The sequence below is a fragment of the Vanellus vanellus genome (assembly GCF_965231255.1).
Source record: "Vanellus vanellus genome assembly, chromosome: 5".
NCBI classification, from domain to species: Eukaryota; Metazoa; Chordata; class Aves; order Charadriiformes; family Charadriidae; genus Vanellus; species Vanellus vanellus.
Window position 1 is genome coordinate 12,136,749 of NC_138910.1, and position 19,522 is coordinate 12,156,270.

At 41.4% G+C, this 19,522-nt stretch overlaps 1 protein-coding gene across 4 annotated transcripts in view; it reads right to left on the reverse strand.

Moving 5' to 3' along the window:
- Nucleotides 1–19,522, reverse strand: part of KALRN (kalirin RhoGEF kinase) — a gene marked incomplete at its 5' end in the record, with an annotated part of 529,922 nt that overhangs the window by 182,409 nt on the left and 327,991 nt on the right. For all 4 annotated transcript variants that reach the window (XM_082483615.1, XM_082483616.1, XM_082483614.1 and 1 more), the window contains 2 exons: nt 5,135–5,330; nt 17,084–17,258. In XM_082483615.1, the coding sequence (XP_082339741.1) occupies nt 5,135–5,330; nt 17,084–17,258 (371 nt within the window). The remainder of the gene's footprint in view (nt 1–5,134; nt 5,331–17,083; nt 17,259–19,522) is intronic.

Sequence of the window (19,522 nt, forward strand, 5' to 3'; positions counted from 1 at the left end):
CTGAATGACCTGGTCTGATTTCATAGCTGACCCTGACTTATCAGGAGGTTGAAATAGAGACCTCCCGAGTCCCTTCCTACCTCCTGAATTTTCTTATGACCCTACAAGCCTTGTGTGTAGTGGTTACATGAAATACAACGCAGAGCTTCACATCTTCCTTCTTTATTACACTGGTGCAATAGCATTGCTGGGTACCGTTCTGTGATCCTACGATTCTACATTACCAGTGTATTGGTGAAAGTTTGGCCTGGAGGAAATATGACATCATTCCATGTTACTGTAATCCCTGTGATTATAAACTAATAAAGACCCAACTCTTTCCTTATTGAGGTCTACTGGAATTTTGCCATTGGCCTCAATACAGGGAGGATCAGGAACCTAATATAAAAATAATCAGATTGTAGTAATGCTGAGAAAACACTACACTTTTCTGCAAAGCCATTTGATTTCATGGAATAATAGGACATTTAAAATGAAATGTGTTAATTTGAAGCTGCCTTACAAAAGGATTAGACACTATTTTTAAAACCCATTTAGAAAGATGCCTTTTCTTCCCCCTTTATCCTCCTCGGAGACTTGTGACTTCCATTTGCTCTCATACGGATATCTACAGAGGAGAGTACACAAGATAAATACAAACTTACGATTGACCCTCTCCCCCTTTTCCCATTTTCTGGTTTTATCAGAAAAAGCACACCGGAATGCGTGTGATTGGCTTATTCCCTTTCCCAGCCAAAACAAAACAGTTTCTTCATTACCAAATAAAGTGGAATGGCCCCTGGCTTCCCATTTAGAACTGGAAATTTAATATATGTTTCTATTCTTGGGAGTGAAGTACCTTTCAATTGCCAGACACCAGGCATTGTCGCTACAATTAGCCTGCATATGGTTCTGTATCCTCAGGACACGATGGCTTTTTGTATGCTTGACTTCCCCACACCTATTCAATATTAAATGCACAGTCTTCCTTCGTGCACACTCAGCTGGTATGGTTTTGATTGTGCTAACTCATCAGCAGGAACAGTGAACTGCCTGGGATGCTATCCAAGGGCAGCCTGCACTCCCTATGATGAATGATCTGCCCTTTCTTGCTTGTCATATGTCACACAGATTTATTCTACAGTGCCAGCGCACGAGGTGAGAGCACTTATTCTTCTCAGAGATTGGTTTGCAAAACAGAAAGCCTTGTTTTCAGAACAATTTCATACAAATTATCTTTACATTGTGTTTTGATAGAAAAGCATAGCTGATTTTCTGATAAACCAAACTTGTTTGCCATTTTCTTCTACTGTCTGAACCAGTGCAGCAGGTATCAAGCCAAGGATAATGAATTGAAAATGTTCCAGAAAAATATTACAGAAGAGAGTACTGAGCCACACTAACTGGCATCCTACAAAACATACATTAGTTACACCTGAGCTATTTGCAATGTGAGATACTATCCAGAGGAAGGAAGGGGTATTGCTTTTTGACCTGTACAGAGCTGTTTTGAAACCGCTTTGAACCTGTTTTTAGGCTGAACTATTAAAAGCCTGTGACAGGAAAGTTTTGTATCCTCTTCCTTGCAATATAAACTATAGTTATAACTAACTAGAAATGACATCACAAATGAAAGAGATTTGCACTTCCCTTTTAAGCAATGCAACGCTGGGAAAAGACGTGAACGATGTTAGCTTGACAGCCAGGAAACAAAAGGACTTTGAATTTTCCACATAACAGGTAGGGACTGTATAAATTTCCCCAACATCATCTTTGCAGTGTATTTAAGGCTTGACCTAGACAAATTGCTTCTAAGACGTAAAAAGTTAGCTCTGTAAACCATGAGCGACTCCTAACTGTGGTGCTCATTATGACAATGATCCTGACCGTCCAAATGGACTTTAATAACCAAATAAATTTGTGCAATAAGTTAATCAGCTATTAGAGTGTAACTACTTTGAGAACCTAGAAGCAGAATGACGTAGGTGTGTGTATGCTAATAAATTACATGAACGCATCATCGCTGCAGCTCGGGTTGAGGTGTTAAATCACCGCTGAATTATGATCCTAAACTTTCCATAGGAAATGGATTTCTCAGAAATGTCCAAACTGCCACTTTTGGAAACACCAGGCCCTTTCAACATATCAGGTTAGACACCCAAAAATCAACATCCATTTTTGAGACTATACGCACACATATTTAGCTTTGCTAATAATGGTAGAGCTACAATCAAACTGGAAAAATAGAAGATAGATTATCTGAAATAAAAAGTGCCAGCTCATTAAAAAGTCCAATCTTCTTGAAAATACATTTATAATATTCTCTAAAAGCAAATGTTTCCTGAAGGACAAAGATTTTAGTGAGACATGAAGACAATATGAAAGTACTGCAAAATTTCAGAAAGCACAACCCGACTGCCAGATCTTACATATCCCCTAATAAAACCAAACATTTCATTGAAGAATTATTATTCTGATGGTGAAAACAGGCTAATCCAAACCAGGCTCACCCACGTGTGGGGGAGTAGCGGAAGGAATCACGGGAACCTAACTCTGAGCTGTGTGGAGCTCTGGAAATACTGGACTTGCGTAGAAGCCTCACATGCACGGATGCGCTGAACATCTGTACCGAGTCTGATACCGTGCATCGCAGGAGCTCTGCGTTTATTGTGCATCACAGGAGCTCTGTGTTTATTGTACCAACACGACAATGTTCATAGGGCTTTCCAGACACTCCACAGCCTGGTAAGAATCACTGCTCCAAATCTGCATCAGACATGCAAAAATCATGGGCAAAGGTTTACAAACCTTTTTCTACCTGCACAAGATTTCCAAGCGAAAAAGGTATCATGCATGGAAAAACCTGGATGTAATTTTATCTGACAGGCTTACTAGTTTAAAGACCTCCAAGCCAAATGCCAGAGTAATCAAAACTGAGTCAGTTTCCTGTGTGACATGATAAAAAGAATAAAACTCAATGGGAATTATAGGGAAGGAAAGGAACTTGGTCAATTAAGAGTGGCTGGTTAGGCAGAATGTGCCTGAAAAATCACATCTTTTCTGGCTTTATCTTCTATGGCTTCGGCTGAGTTTTGATTGTAGCAGCGGTGACACTGTACAATAGGAAGCAGCAATAGCAGCTGATTTCCCAGAGCCCCTGCGAGTTCACAGCTCTGGCAGTAAGAACAATCATCCCTTAACTTATGCACTGAACGACTACGATATAGGCTTCAGGAAGGGGGAGTAAAATTAAATGAATTTTTTATGGAGTATAACTGTCCTTTATTGAAATAAGAAACAGTAGGCTCCCAAGAGCAATCTCTTTCCTTTATTTTGCCATTCTCCCAGCATTTAGCATTCCATGCATGGCAGACCTGACCATTACCTTTGATTAACTACAGTTACTCTACATCCCCATGAGGCTTCTGCTTCCTTGCCTTTGGGAGCAATGGATTTTTATTGGGTAGGCTTTGTAGAAAGTGATCTTAGATAATCTTATAAAAACATTTTAAAAGTCACCTCATTTAGTTGCTAATCTTTTGTCTGCAATCCAAAAGAAGTTGTTTCTAACTTCTTGACAAACACAGACTTTTTTTTTCCCCCCAGAAATCAGTCACTGAGAGTCCTGACTGTGCCATTTTCTGGATCATATTCTTTACCTCCCATGGATTCCTACTTATAGTAAGATTCTTTCAGGATTAGAAAAAAAAAAAAGAAAAAAAAAAGGGGGGGGGGGAGGGGGGGGGAAGAAGCAGCATCTTAACTGATGTATTAGGACAAGCTTTCTATCCCAGAAAGCAAGGGAGCTGAAGCACAGGACCAGGCGTAGTGTGGGCAAATATCATAGAAGCTCACGCACATGGTTCACTGGTTCACGCAATGCACCGGATTGTCTCGTTCACAACATACTCTTGTAGCAGTCCTTAAGCCTCTGCTGAGTTCTGCTTGCCAAATCAGGCTGAACACTGCCAGATTTTTTTTTTTTTAAAGGTGGGTGCCTAGAGGTAAAATGTTTGCCAAAGAATAAAACCATAAAAATCCTTTTTTATTTTGAAAGTGCAAATTGGGAGGGAAAGAACAGGAATTGCTCTTGCTTTGCACTCGTTCCAGACATTTAAGAAGGTTAAAACGCTTTACAAGTAACGTTTGCTTCTGGACTTTATGCAGTGATTAATCTGAATTATGATATTCCTTTTCCAAGCGCAAACTGCTAGGAGACAAAAATCCTGATTCATGGGATATCTTAGAAATAGGATTCTACCGCTGAGAAGCAGAGTATAAGTATCAGACAGACTCCCTATCAACATGAATCAAGTCTGTCTTTTAAGAGCACGTGCCAAAGGTTTTTTTTACATCCAAGTTGCCACCTTTAACTTTCAAGTGCACCCCAAAAAGGAAAATTCCACTACGGTTTATCACATTCCCTTTCTATAAAAAATAATTCCAATTAGAGCTGCCTGGAAATGGGTTCTATTTCATGACTGGTTTCAAGGCTCTCATATTTGGATTCTTTCCCAGCGGGCTCTTGGATAACCAGCTTCTTTCTCCCTCGGGCATGTCTGCACCCCGAAGTGTGGCACAAAGAAAGGGTTCACAATTCTGCAGAGAATGAAGGCAGCACATCTGGTCAGTTTGCCTCTCAATAAAGTCTAATTGCAGAAAGGTTAACAAGCTTAGAAGTCTAGAATGACTAGACCTCAGCCAGACCTGAGGTCTGACCAACCGGCTGAAGCATCTGCAACTCATGATTTTCTGCAGTGCTTGTTTCTGAGCTGGTGCAAGGACAAGGACCTACCAGTGTCACTTGTCTTGCTCTCGCCTCTCCATCCACTTTGGAATCAATCAGAAACTCCATCCTGCAGTTGCCAAATGAAACTTGAAAGTCAGCTTTTTTCCTCAATGAGTTTCAGTCTCAAAGAAATAGCAATTTTTGATGTATAGTACTGAATCAAAGAATTCCCAAAACTTGTGGGACAGTTCTGGGAGTGGAGAGACAGGTATTGCCCATACTTACTTATGTTAAAAGCTGATGTATTTGGTACGTATTGGGGTATTTTTGTTTCATATGCATTTTTGCGGGTTTGGGGTATTTTTGGTTTTGGGGTTTTTTGGGGCTTTTTCTCGTGTAAAATAGAGATCGGATTGTTCTTCTCACCTGAAGCCTGGACCTCCATGATGTATTGGTGTAAATCTTGACCTTGCTGGATGACTTCAAAGGTCATGTTGTTCATGGCCAACTTCCGCTCGGTGTGACGCTGCAAACGCTGCTCAGCCAGAGTGAGGTCTTCCGTATTGAAATCATTCATTTGTCTCAGCAGATCTTCATTCCAGGCATCTAACTCTGCTGTAACCTTCACGGGCAGAAGACAGACACTATATTCACTCAAGATCAATGAAAAATCTTACTCTCAAACTGTGTTTGGATCACAAAGGTACTTTACATTTTGACTCTGATCCAGAAACCCCCAAACCACAGCCTCAGTACACTCTGGATCTTGCCCACTTAATGGTTACGCTTAACATTTTGCTTAGGTGAGGATCCACGAAAGATTATCGGTCCAACAAGAAATCTGACACCTTCTTTTTCCCTTACACATTCCAAAGAGCACTGTTAAGAGAAGACCCAGTATATTCACATGGATGGTAGAGATAATGTTTCTGAATAAATTCAAATTTAAATGAAGAAGTAATGCTTACAGAATTGCAAAACAATTTGTAACACCTGAGACCACATAATCCCAAAATGGCCTGAATGTTTCTAAAAACATTTTGCAATACACTGTATGTTACGTATTACAGATGGAAATATTATTTATTCAGTCTTCATAGAATTGAAATTATAAGCTGCTTCCATTAAGCCCTAAAACAGGGATAACAAATACATTTTCAGAATTATTATTGATATAATGTATTGTGAACAGTATCTACCCATTGTTCACAGAAAATGCATCATGAGACTAAATATTTTATTATAAATTTGTGAGTTAATCCCCACAGCATTGATTGCAGTTGTACAATGTGTCCTATGTTGTGCTTTCACAGTCTTTTATAAGGGTCTTTCTGTTGTCTTCATTGGTCTTGGGAACAGGCCCTGTATAATGTTTTTCTCCTGAGGATCTGAAAGCTTTTACACTGGGGAATGAATATAAATAATTCACTTGCACAGATAGGGAAAGCACAGCACAGCAACATCATACTCAAGGGCTAGGTGGATCACCAGAGAATCATGAATGGTACCTGGTTCTAACCAAAGACCTACATAACCTGCCAATAAGTCACGGGAACATGCAAAATCTTCTGTTGCTTTTTTTTGCTTCTTGGTTATAACACGCAGTCAGATGACTTTAGCAGTCAATTTACTGTATCTTCTGTATTTTAGCCCACAAGTACCCAAGGAGTATCAAAGTCCTCTGGTTTTGCCTGCTCATTAAAGCAAGATCTAGCCTCCACCCAAACAGCGCAGTCTCACCTCAATCTAGATTGTGCTAGTAGAGATAAAAGAGAGGGAACATGCTAGTGACAACGAATGAGGAAGAGGGGAGAAGGGGAATGGGAATTAAATGGAACAGGCTGCCCAGGGCAGTGGTGGAGTCACCGTCCCTGGAGGTATTTAAAAGACAGATAGACGTGGTGCTGAGGGACATGGTTTAGTGGTGGTTTTGGTGGCATTAGGTTGATGGTTGGACTTGATGATCTTCAAGGTCCCTTCCAACCTAGACAATTCTACGATTCTCTGAATCAGATCATGCATATAGGCTAGTATTTTTTTAAAGTATTTAAAAATATTAAATAAATGCCTTAATTCTGATTCATAGGTCAATTCCTCATAGCTGGATTCAGGACAGCTAAACCTAGGTATCTAATTCCCACTTGTGCATGTTATGATGTAGTGAAAAGTTCTCTGTTTGTCGCTAAAAGTGCTCTTCAGTGCCTGTGTGCAGTGAGATGTTTAGCTTCCTAAGTAGCCAAGATTCAAAATTTTCTATTCAATTTTCCTTTCCAGAAAGCATACATTATATCCAATGCAGACTACCCAAATGGACCATCTCTCAGCCCTTCCCATGTTAGCGTGGATGGGTGCACGCAGTTTTTCATTAGACAAGAAAACATAAGCAGTTTTTAGGCTCTTTTTTGAGAGAAGCAGAAAAGCAGATTTACTCAACCAAGAACCTGGGACCTCAGCTGCAGGATGAAAGGCAGAGCATGGACATCCTGAGGGGCTTCTATTTTTCTTCAGCTTGTCCCATTGCCCATTCCACTCAATTACCTTTAAATAATAGCTATCTCTACAGTCTCTTTGGCCCCATTCCTGATTCCAGCAGCCTCCGATTCATTCACATGTCGTAGCTGCAGTTCCTGGACTGTGCGGGCTTATTGGCAGATTTAAGTCATGGAGAAATAGTCAGAGTAGATGCTGGAGAGGGGTTTTACTAAATACATTTAAGTTTAGAGACAGATCCTCAGCTAAGAGTAATCAGAACTGAGGTGGTCTTGACCTTGTTTCAAACTACAAGCAACAGAATGAATTTAGAGTGAGCACAGGTTCCTACAGTCATGACAATAACACTTAAAGTTCAATGCAAAGCCCTTTCTGCTCTTTCTAACAGAAAGGCATGTGATGTAAGTGAATCAGAAGAATTTTATTTTTTATGAGCTATTAAAGATATTGTCTGTTTGAATTCATTGTACTGATTGTCAGGTTGCTAAAACATAATTATTTGAATTTTTGCAAGGATTCACAAAATACTCCCCCATTTCCTGTGAACATTCCCATGCATGCGCACTCAGCATGATGTCTAACAGCATTTATATGTGACAGTACGATTAAAACAATCAAAGAATGTGTTACATTAGTTTGCTCTGACAGCCATGATACTATGATCGGGGGATTCTGATCAAAACAAACAGGATGGAGGGATTTTATGTCTATGGACATTATCCCCAGGACAGGAAAATGCAAATATGTCAGAGGGTTGAACTGTCAGGGGAGTTGACGATGGACATACAAAGGTATCTACAAATGTTTCCACAAGTGCGCTGAGATGCCACGATTCTACAAAACTGCCTGGGTAAACCTCTCTGCTGTGGTGCTGCTTCTTTTAATAACTTTTCCATTGGCTGTGGAAGGGACACTGAGCAGCATTGCTTTTATCGTTAAACCTACCATAATTTCCACTCGAGCACAAGGGAAGGGCCGTTCCCGACTGTACTGCTTTTTGCCCTTTAGGCATGAGTGTTCAAGACAGGTCTCTAGCAGAGAGGCATCATCATTCAAGAGAGGGATTGCCTCCCAGTCAACCTATGCTCCTCATGCTCATGTTGGCAGACAGCCTTCACCAGGATCCCCACCCAGGAGCAGCTGAACCTAAATATTTACCTGTCCTGTTAGCCATTGCAAGGCACTGAAGGGTTTATGCTCCGTCGCCCACGCTCCCCAGTTCACATCAGTGGTTCCAATGAAAGAGGAGAGGACAGTACAGGCAGTCAGGACATGAGCTGATAAACTCCTTGGAATGCAAGGCCAGTCCAGCGGGCTCCATGTCACATTGCCAGGACTGCGAACAGTGGCTAAAACTGCACCTGAGTGGCTCTGGACAATCAGACAGGTTTAACGGGACTTGTTAGCCCAGTGCCAGCTCTGCCAAGGCCAGAAGCACAGCCACCAACAGAGGGGAGAAGGACAGAAGGATGGAAGTTGCCTCTGAGTGGGGGCTGGAGGAGGAGTGACAATCATCCCATGTGCTGGATTAGGGGAAGAAAGGAAGGAATCGGGCACAGCGAGAGGTGGAACATCACTGAATTTGTCAGGCGAAGCGTGTACAGGAAGGTTGAGTACATTGCTCTGAGTAACCGAGACAAACAGATGGCTAGAAGGGAATCTAAAGCACATGAAAGCAAAGAAGCAATAGCAGAACTGTGATAACAACCCAGGTTTCCTAAATCCCAATCTGGTGCCCTATCCCAGAGACCATGCTGCTTTGCACACCTCATTAAGACATTTCCTTTTCTGTCTGTACAGCCAATACTGCAAAATCCCAGCATCTTCTGTACTTCAAACCAGACCATTTGGAAATGGTCCCAGAGCCTGAATTTGAGTCCTTAACTGGTTTGACTTGGGTATAGGGAAAATGATTTATTTTTCTTCAGGAAGAAGCTGTAATTAGGCAGCTCTGTTAACTACAGATGTATATTTTTCAAGTCTAAAAAAAGACTTTGGATGCTTTCACAGAGGGGTCAGGCATTGACATCTATGGTGAAACTTGGACTGCATCAGACAAAAGCATCCTATCTCCTAAGCTGTGGTAAGAGCCAATTGCACTGGGCCTGTGTCAGGAATCGTCTCACAAATGAGGCTCACTTGGCCATGAACTTGTAACATTCCCTTTTGACCCAGAAGAATGGCCGATTAGAGTTTATTCTGCTCATCTGCTAGATTTTTGGTGGGAAGAACCGACAGCACTTCTTTTGTTTATTCACTTTACTTCCCAGCGTTTGTGATACTAAACTGACCTTAGCATCCCTCACATGCCCCAAGAGAAAAGAAGCCCCACTACAAGAGAAGCCCTGAGCTCCTCTTCTCTGTTCTGCTGTGGCACGAGAGAGAAATTGTACCAAAGCAGAAGGGCCACGAGAGCAACAACAGTGGCAGTGCACAGGTCTGCATTGGCAAAAGCAGCAGACTTATCCCCAGGTGCCCACACTGTTCCAAGGAAAGCTGCACACATACCTCATTGTCAGCCACACTCTGGCTGACTCCTTGGAAGGAGCCATGCTCCTTCCTTACAGGTCATATAAGGCTGATGTCCAATAAACAGCTCCCTATAACTGAAGAAAGGTCAAGCGACCCCAAGGGTACTAATGAGAGAGAAAGACACAACAAAGTTATCGATTGACAATGAGGCTAGAAAGCACGTTTCTTCATTCTTCACCTGAAATAGATGCTCCGGCTGCCACGATAATTGGAGGGGAACAAGCATTGGTAGTGGACCCAATCTAGTATTAAACAAGATACTTGAGATATCCTTATCAGAGCAGTGGAAGCAACGCAAGAGTTAACTTCAGCACGTGAGCAAATACTGGGTTTGTGCTGAGCTCCACGCTACTATCACAAGGCTATACTAGATATATAGACTATGTCAGGCCGGTCTGTTTCTCATGCAGACACAGCAACCACAGTCTAGACCACATACTCTTTAGGCAGGAATCCTCCTGAAGCAGCAACTTAATATACCCAAATTCCCACTGCTGCAATACTGCTGCATTTGCCGCTTCCTGGATTTACCATGTTGTAACACCAGCAGATAATATGACCAAAGGGAGAGAGACATGTTCACCTTCAGTCCTGGAGAAAGAGGAGAGGTACAGAGAAGAGGTACGCAGGTGAAAAGTAACAGCAGTAAGAATAACAGCAGTAGCAGTCCAGCCATCTCATGCCTACATCGCAGCCTGCTGGTGGATTAGGACAAAGAGCCTACCCGAGCTGCAGCAGCTGCTGTGCAGGCAGTTGTACACATCTGCAACAATTTCATATCTAAATCCTAAGTATCTTTTTTTGATGGTGCTGCTGAGGTTTTCTACAAAATGGTGTTGCTGAGCCTTGAATCCGGCTTGCTTGGCCTTAATTCAGTGTCTGACATCTAAAGTCATCTTGTTTAATGCCAACCAGAAAACGTTGTTTGCCAATTGAAGGAGGTGGAGAGGGGAAATGAAGAATCAAGCAAAAGAAAATAAATGGTATATGGCAAATGAATCACATAGGAGCTGATATTTTAAAGTAGGGGCTGAGGAAGGGCATATGAGGAGGAGGGAAAGAAAGTTCTATCCTGGGAGTAGAAGCTATCAACACAAAGAGAGAGGGCTTGTGAGAAGGATCTGAAAAAGAGTAAAGATGCTTGGGAAGAACAAGCAAATGTAGGAGGCAGATTGCAAGAGAAATGATGGTGCAAGTAGGAGGAAGAGCAAAGGTGAGAAGAGTGGGCAGATCATGGGGATGAAGCAGGACAGGAAGAACAGTTACACAGGCACAGGGCAGATCTGCACAGAGCTCAGAATCAAGAAGGGAATATCTACCTCATTTCAAGAGAAAAAAGGTGTCAGCCATACAGCTGGGATGAACAGAGAGTGAGGATGGGTGAGATGAGAGGTCAGATATGATCCAGGAAGGAATCAAAAAAAGGTAATTGTGACTCTTGGATGCTGAGGGAGTGTCTGCAAATGTAGAAAGAAAGGAGTTATAATGGAGCAGGGGAGACCAGATCTCTAAGGCACATACGAAGAGCTTGGGCACCAGGGACACCAGGGGCAACAGCACTTGACACTGCTGCAGCGTTCAGAGCAGACTGGAAGAGCAGAGGACTAGATGTGACAGTGTAAGTGGATCTACGAGCAGACTAATCCTGATGGTACATGGTAGAGGAGATGTAGGTAGGAAAGGGTGAACGGAACTGTCACTTCTACAGATCACGTAAGCAGAAAGTTTGCTGTTCCTTCTTCTCAGGCCTCAGTTTGGGCTGACACTGTGCAGTATGACAATACTGTCACCATTTTTTTGACAACAGACAGAGATGCCACACTGGCTTAGGGGGAACCTGAGCCACTGGAGTGTGAAAAGCCTGTCACAGTGATGATTCTGCTCTGGTGCTTTTGGCTCCTGAATCCCAAAAATATCAAAAGCAACAATGGAATTCAGCTCCAAAAGACAGGGTGTTCAGGAGAGCTGAGGGCTTGCCTTTCCTTAAATGAAGTCATGTGCCGTTTGAAAACTAGGTGTGTATGGAAACAAAAAACAAAAGCTCACTAAGCATGAGACATTATACGATTCCACCTTATGAACAGAAGAGGCTGAAGTTTTTCTTACCATTCCCTCTCTTTCAAATGTATCGCAAGAGCTCTGTAAGTCTTATTTCTAATAAAGAAGCTCACATCTGAGTGTCAGCTATAAGTCAGCGAGGGGCTATAAAACATCTTGTACCTTCACACAGGCAGCTAATTCACTTGAAAGATTCTGCTAGTGTTATAAACCTGGAATGGGAAACTCAAGTGAGTTGTAAATAACAGCAAAGTAAAGCACTGTGAAAGCTGCCTCCTGTTCCCTTCTAAACTCATGCTCAGGGATGGACGCGAACAGCCAGAAGAGGCAGCAAGTGAAACCAAGACTGAAAAATTTAATTAGCGGGTGAAATGGAGCCAAAGAGATTGAATAGTGTAAAATTATATATCCAGCAGGTGAAGACTTTAGTGATCACAGGGCTTTTTGAACGATAACAAACAGCATACAAGATCAAATTTATATTGTACAGTGGGAACCCCCATAATCCCTTCCAGGACTACGCCTTGGCCCAGGAACCACGCTGCTCTGAGACTGCAGTGCACAGGCTCTGCCTAGCATTGCTCAGACCCACGGGCACTGCAGGAAACAAAACAACGCACCCAAGGGAAGGAGCTGGGCAGCTCTGGGAAAGGGAGAGGGAAGTTTCTTTGGAGGTAACCAACAACTGTTGCCAGACAGGTATTGGCTGAGGTCTTTCCTGTTCTCAGGCACAGAGCTTTATTGAGGCCTGCAGGTGAGTTTAATCATCTCGCTACAAAAGATATCAAGAAAAAATATGCAGAAAGGCTCTGGATGGCAGTAATTTTGTTAGGGGTTGCAACTCAGTACATTTCACCATTTATTTCTTATGCATTTACTCAGCATTTTAGTGTATATTAGCATTCATTCAAATAATGGTTAATAACCCTTTAAATGACTATTGCTGAAGCAAGGGACAAAATATACTTGACAGATTTTACTGGGGATATAACTGTGGAATAAGACTGTGCTTCGTATGTATAATGTGCTCAGTGTGGTGCCAGCACTGCTGCTAATGTCTGCCAGCTATTGTGCCTTGAGCCTTACACCCTATTTCCTCGTAGTGGATCAGCTACCACATTCACATTGCATGAAATCTCCTGAGTTACTTGGTTGGCTGCACAAACTCAATTGAAGTCTGTATCATATAGAAAGACCAACCATATAATCCTAATGATCCCATCTTGTCTTGAAAAGCGGAATGACTTGGTAAAGGAATAAAACATATCAGGCACCAAAGTCAGACAGGTTTCCCAAATAAAGAATGGGTTGTCATTTTATGGTTTTAAAACCTAAGGCAGAATAGCCTCCCATTGGGATAGCTTTGGTCTCTCACGTTTCTGTTATGTCTGTTTCCAGGTGTTGTCAGAGTTTGGATTTCATAATTTACCCCAAGAACCCAGAGTGTAAATATCAGTCAATATAATGAGATTAGGGCAAGAAAGAACAGGCAGCACATGCTATGTGCCTGTGGGTTCGTATCCAAATTCGTATCAGCCAAACCCGCCTTGACTCAAGTACAACACAAAAGCTGCCTGTGAGGCTTAAAAGTCCTTAGAAGCCCTAAATGAACGCAGCTGGTCTGCCCTGCCAAAGAAATAGGCAGGTGGCTTCTCTTTATGTAAAATACTTTTCCTGAAGACAAAATGCAACAATAGTTGGCAGTTTTCACCAAAGTACAAGAAAAGGTCCAATGATGCCTAAATAGATGGAAGTAAGTGTTGCTTGTGCAGTAATCATTAATTCTGAAGCTTGTCTGGACTCCAAACCTCTGTCAAGAGAAGATTATAGAAAAGCTCAAAAACCAGAAGGGCTACAAAGCAGATGGGTACAGTGCAAGTTTAGGAAGGAGAGCCAAAGGAAAGGGTTATGTGATCTACAGCATGGATTTTAATATCTGGGGAGAACAGTAAAAGCAGGAAAGTTTCCAAAGAACAAATAACAGTCAGACACTTTCCAAATAAAACTAAAGGTGAATCACTCAATTGCCATTTGTGAGTTTGAAAAAATCCAAATATTTTCAGTTTGCATTATTAATTAGAAAAGAGAGAGAGAGAGGGTAGTAGGGAAAATAACCAGAATCAAAAATGTTTGGTACCAAAACTGGATGGAAAGAGACAACACAAGATGTAACTGCTCTCTGGGATTGAGGTCTACCGTGCAGCCTTCCCTGAAGCTGTTGGAAGCAGTTGGGCTCCCACAGCTGCATCCCCCTGGCTTCAACCAGAGATGCAAGTTTTTCCTCTCACCAGAGTTCCCAGGGGAGGGTCCTCCTCATAACGGATTCCATGGAGCACAAGAACCCAAAAACCCAAGGGTGAGAACACAGACTTGAGGGGGAAAAATGGGAAACTCAATTCTTGACAAGACAAAAGCAGCAAAGAGGGCAAAGGTGTTCCAGTTTGGGTGGTGGAGGCCCCACTTTTTCCAGTCAGTCTGTGTGACTGTAGCAAGGAGAGAGATGAACGTGGCTGCAGCAGGTAGAGGGGTTTCCTGATGTGTTCAATACGGCACTGCTTTGGACAGATGGAAGGGGGCTTATCTAGACTAGAAAAGGAGAAATTAATTTGACAAACATACTGGTACACACTATTTCACTATTCTTAATCTATGCCGGATCCAGGCTATTATGGAAAATTAAAACTTAAATACATTTCCAGTCGTGGCTCAAGCTACTTGTCTTTAGTAGAAAAAAATACTTAATTTCCTGTTTTAAATTTCATCATGTTTTTCCCTTAAAAGCTTGGAATAGACAGCAATTAGAAATACTACATACTTTTAATTATGGTAATGAAAAAATCTTTTTACTTCTCAACAATGGCATGAGATAATTTTGTTAATTTTGATAACAGTTTCCTATTGACTTGGAATCTTTATTATACGGCTGAGGCAACTGGCTGCAATCTACTTTCTAAGATCATTACTGTGTCAATTTGAGCCAATTCAGCTGTGTTCGAAATGCAGAGCATCCATGTGTCATTTAATATTTTATTTCAAATTGCCTTCCTTTTTATTATCTATCAAACTGGTTTTCTTGTTTAAGCACTAAATGTACTTATAAATTTTAAGATACTGAGCTGGATATTTTTTTCATTGTGTCTTCAGTTATAAATTAATATCATAACTATTCTGAAATGAAAAATATTTTTCAGAAAGAGGGAGCTTTCTAAATAATATCACCTACCCATAGGCTCCCTATGAAACATGTTCTCAGATTTCCTTGTAACGTTAATCTTGCAGAGGGAATTCAGATGTTCTTATGATAAAAAATAGCAAATGTACATTGACAACTAAGTGGTGATTTCCTTTAAAATCCTTTCTAGCTAATCTGATTTTAGAAGACTCTGAAGCACATTTCCAATTTTAAATATCTTAATGTATCACAGCCACTCCAAATTTGTCTGGGAATACACAGAAGTAGGATTCATGCAGAAACAAAACAGAGGGATCCACATAGTATTCCCATCTCTAGCATCACATATGGAGGGGACTAGGATAAGTCACATCACCTCCTCATGCCTCTGTTGCCCCATGAGTAAAGCAGTCCATGGTGGTAATGGCCTTTGAGATCTTTCATTGAAAGACTATACACAAAGAAAAAGAATTTGAAAACAGTGATTTTTTTTTTTTTAGGATCTTTACTTAAACCAGCATAATTCCAGGTTCAGACCTAGAATTTGCAGTGAAAAAGGCTGAGATCTTAATGAATGACTCACATGGGTTCACCATATACTGCCGACAGACACATCCGCGTGTTCCAGAAGCACATACTGTTTTTCTTTTTTTTTTTTGCTTCATTTTTGAAAACAAAGGTGGCATTTATAGGTATGTGCAAGTACAAGCATTCACACTCCATTTATATCTTTAGAGGAAACGTCTCAATTATTCACCATTTGCCACACCATTGTATCAAAATATCTTCTATTTAAATATAGGAGATACTACAGTTACTGCAGTCTCCTGAATTTTGAGTGTAGCATTCATAAGGCAAAGTGTGTTATCCGACATGAAATACATACATTTATACTTGTACACACATACTCACAAAGAATATTGCCAATATCAAGGAGGTTGTATATAACTGGTAAGTAAAATGAAACTATTCTAATTTACATCAATAACAAGCACTGTAGAACAGACTTCAGTACACCACCTAACTCGCAGTCACAACAGGAAAGCTCAGATACTCCTCACTGGTTTCTATCTCTGGCATCCAATTATAGATCAAGACACCTAACGCCTTCCGTTTCCAGCCTTTTATTCCACTAGAATTCATGACATCATGCCTTAGAATGCTGTGTTATACTTCATAAGTGTTTATTTTAAGGCTCCCATTAATTACCAGCACCCACCTTGAGATTACCTGCAGATTTACAAACAATACCTTCAGGAATATATCATCATAAAACACTTAAAGGTGCTTCGTGAACTGAACAAGCACCAGTGGGACACAGTAGAAGGAACACACCCCAGAATGGACATAAGCGCTGACACATGGCTTTCATGGACATTGTGCACAAGTTAATTTACACGTTGTTCTTTTTGCATCGTTTCCTATCAGAATTACAACAAGTAATTAATGAGGCTGGCTGGAGTCTCTTCAAAGTTTCTCTGTACAAGAATACCTCAATTATTAATGTTTTGATGAGTTTTCCATCCAGTGCTTTTGCTTTCAAAACAGAAGTACAAAACAAAACTGAAAGACCTTTTTTGCACGAGGACATAAAAGTATATTTTATCTCACCCCCTCTTTTTTTTTTTTCTTTCCTTTTCAAATAAATCCACTGTGATGCTTAAAAAGCCCATCTTTTAAATATCCTTTCCTTTCATGCATAACATGTTTTTTCACTCAGTGGCTTAAAGCCAAGCATGTATCTGTTTGCTTGCATCTATATTTGTATCTGAAGAGACAAACCTCATTAATGAGCAATAGAGAACTTTCAAATCCCTGAGTGACTAGTGTCAATAAAGAGTTATAACAGGGGCATCTTATAAAGCTTCTCTGCAAAGCAGGCAGATTCTCAGCGTAGTCAGTTAAGCAGACACAAATCTATCTCAGTGTATTCCAGCAGCATATCCTAAAGCATATTTTTAGCTTCAACATGCCGAATTTAAAACCCGGTTGTAACTCGCTGTCTTGCTTACTGGACAGCTGAGCACAATCAAACAGCTCCAGGTGTACCCTAACAGAGTATGTTTAGATATACTCCCTCTCCCACAGCTCTACCTTTCTCAGGTCATGCAGCCAGCTCTTACCTCAATGGTGTACTGTTCAAAAATCCGGAGCTGAAGGAAAATGTCTAGCTTAATCTTCCTCTCATGGAAGAGCTCTTCCATCTGTACCTGGGCCTCGTCGAGCTGCTGAAGGACAGATTCAATGTGGCTGATGGAACTGTTGTGTGGAGTCTTATTGTTGGAAACGGCAGAGTCCCTGTAGCAAGGCAGAGAGCATGGTTAAAGCTGAGCTTTAAGGCAGGCAAAAGAGCAAGAACTACACATTTGTGATTCTGCGTGCTGCTGAGAAGCAAACCCAAGCACAAAGGGCTGAGGCAAGGTGTATGCAACACTCATCTCTTCTACTCGCTGAAATCCTGCAGCTCCTGAGCTCGGCACAAAGATTGAACACGGGGATCATCCTTTCTTGTGTCGTGACACTGCGACCTTACACACTTGGGAGGGGGAGGGGAGGAGAATGACACACCAATCTCAATGGCTGTCTTGAGGAGACTAGCTGGCAATCCCCATTAATCCTACAGAGAGACCTGCTCCAGCCTACACTCACACCAAGCTCAGAGATGCTATTTAGCCACCTGGACCTTTACAAGTTAATTTTGTGCATTTGCTTTATTACTTACAGACTAATTGAATCAGAATTGCCAGCATTTTAGACCAAGGGGTAGGGATGCCTTGATTTCCTCTGGATCACGTAGCACGGCAATAGTTGCAGAATACAGTGGAAAAAACTACACTGAAAGAAAACACCTTTCAAACACACTGAGAGACTCTGCCTTGTCTTTTTGCTAGGGTAAGTGAAACGACACATGCCCGTGACAGGTCAGATACTGCTCCATCTACACCTTCCATATACAGGCAGCAGAAGAGAGCTAGCCCTTTAACTAGTGGGCTAGGACCAAGGGGAAGTTTGCTGTACCTGAAAGAAGTCTTAGGATGGACATAGGATGGTCCTGACAGTTTCTTTTCTGTTTACAGTCTCACATATATTAATAGGCTCACCTACAGTCTGTTACATCTTCAGTAAATTTTTTTCAGTGAGAGTTTCATGGATAAAGAGCTTTTGCAGACATAAAGAGCTGAAATTTGTCCTTGAACGTGCCACAAAAGGTCCCCCAACTTTAACAAGTACCAGAAAGGAAATTCTGAATCCATAATTTAATCTTGGCTTTGGTACTTCAGCTAAACCAAGATTTAGATGCAAGAATTTTCTCTGTCCATCCCACTCAAAGGCATGTGATAGCAGCTGCACTGTTTGGAATACTAAAGCCAAGCCAACCGAAAACCCTATCAAATACACTGTTGGAAAGACCTGTGCACTGGTAGGATAACAGAACGAAGTGGGTAAGCCAGCAGGTCTTAACATCGATATTTCCTATCAATCACCAGTTCTGCCTTGGAGAAGATGGGGGGACGGGACGACACACGACAATTACAAATCCAACAGCACGTACTGAACTATTGGTGCACCGACAAACTCACACGTGTGCAGCAAAAGGGCTGACAATATTGGAAGACAAGCAAAACGTCAGTAATGCCGCCAGGTCACTGCATTGTCCCACAAGGGCCAAACGTGGCTGGGAGCCACTCTTCTGGTCAGCTAACCTGGGCTGCTGAGTAGAGCTGCCTGCGGAGACTCCCCACTGGAGAAGAGTGCTAGTGTGTTCCCAATGTTTAGGTTTTCATTTCCCTTTTCTGGGTTGAATTTTCCCTCCATAAACATCTAGCAAATCATTCGTAGTTTTCTACAGAACTTGACTGAAATGCTTGTGCTTTGCTCTTTGCAAATTATCATCACATAGGGTCAGATCAAAACAACATACAGTCCACTTAAATGTTAATTGAGCACTGCCAGTAAGCATAATTGAGAACAAAAGAGAAGTATAACTAGTCACTGACACACAGAGTCATTTTACGTAAGTTTAAAACACACCTTTGAGGTTCTAAGGCAACAAAACACACGTTATTCTGTTTCCATTATGTGTCTTGAAGGAACAGAAAAAGCATTTGCCTGAATATCTGAAGCCTCAGAATAAAATAAAAAATATGGAATACTATTAACTGCACAGTAGTTTGCTCTTTGGATGTATTTCACCTCTTTTTCCTCAAATACTTTACGTTTGATACACTGAACTTCAGATGCTCCAGCATTATTCTGAAGCAAGTACTACCAACTTCCCTTGCTTATAAGGGAATATTAAACCAATATTACTCTCTCCAGGTGATACGGTTTCTGCCCCACTTTGTCAGTATTGTGTTTTCACCTTCTTGGTGACCACAATGTCTCTCTCTGCCTCCACATTCGAGCTGTACAAAGGAAGGATGAACAAAGATAACAAGGTGAGATTCTGAAACTACAGCTTAATCTGAGGCCACATTCAATCAAGTTCTGTTTCCTTCAGTCAGCACCTGTCTTCTATAAAAGGACATGAAATATGTCTTCATTCAAATGCAGGATTATTA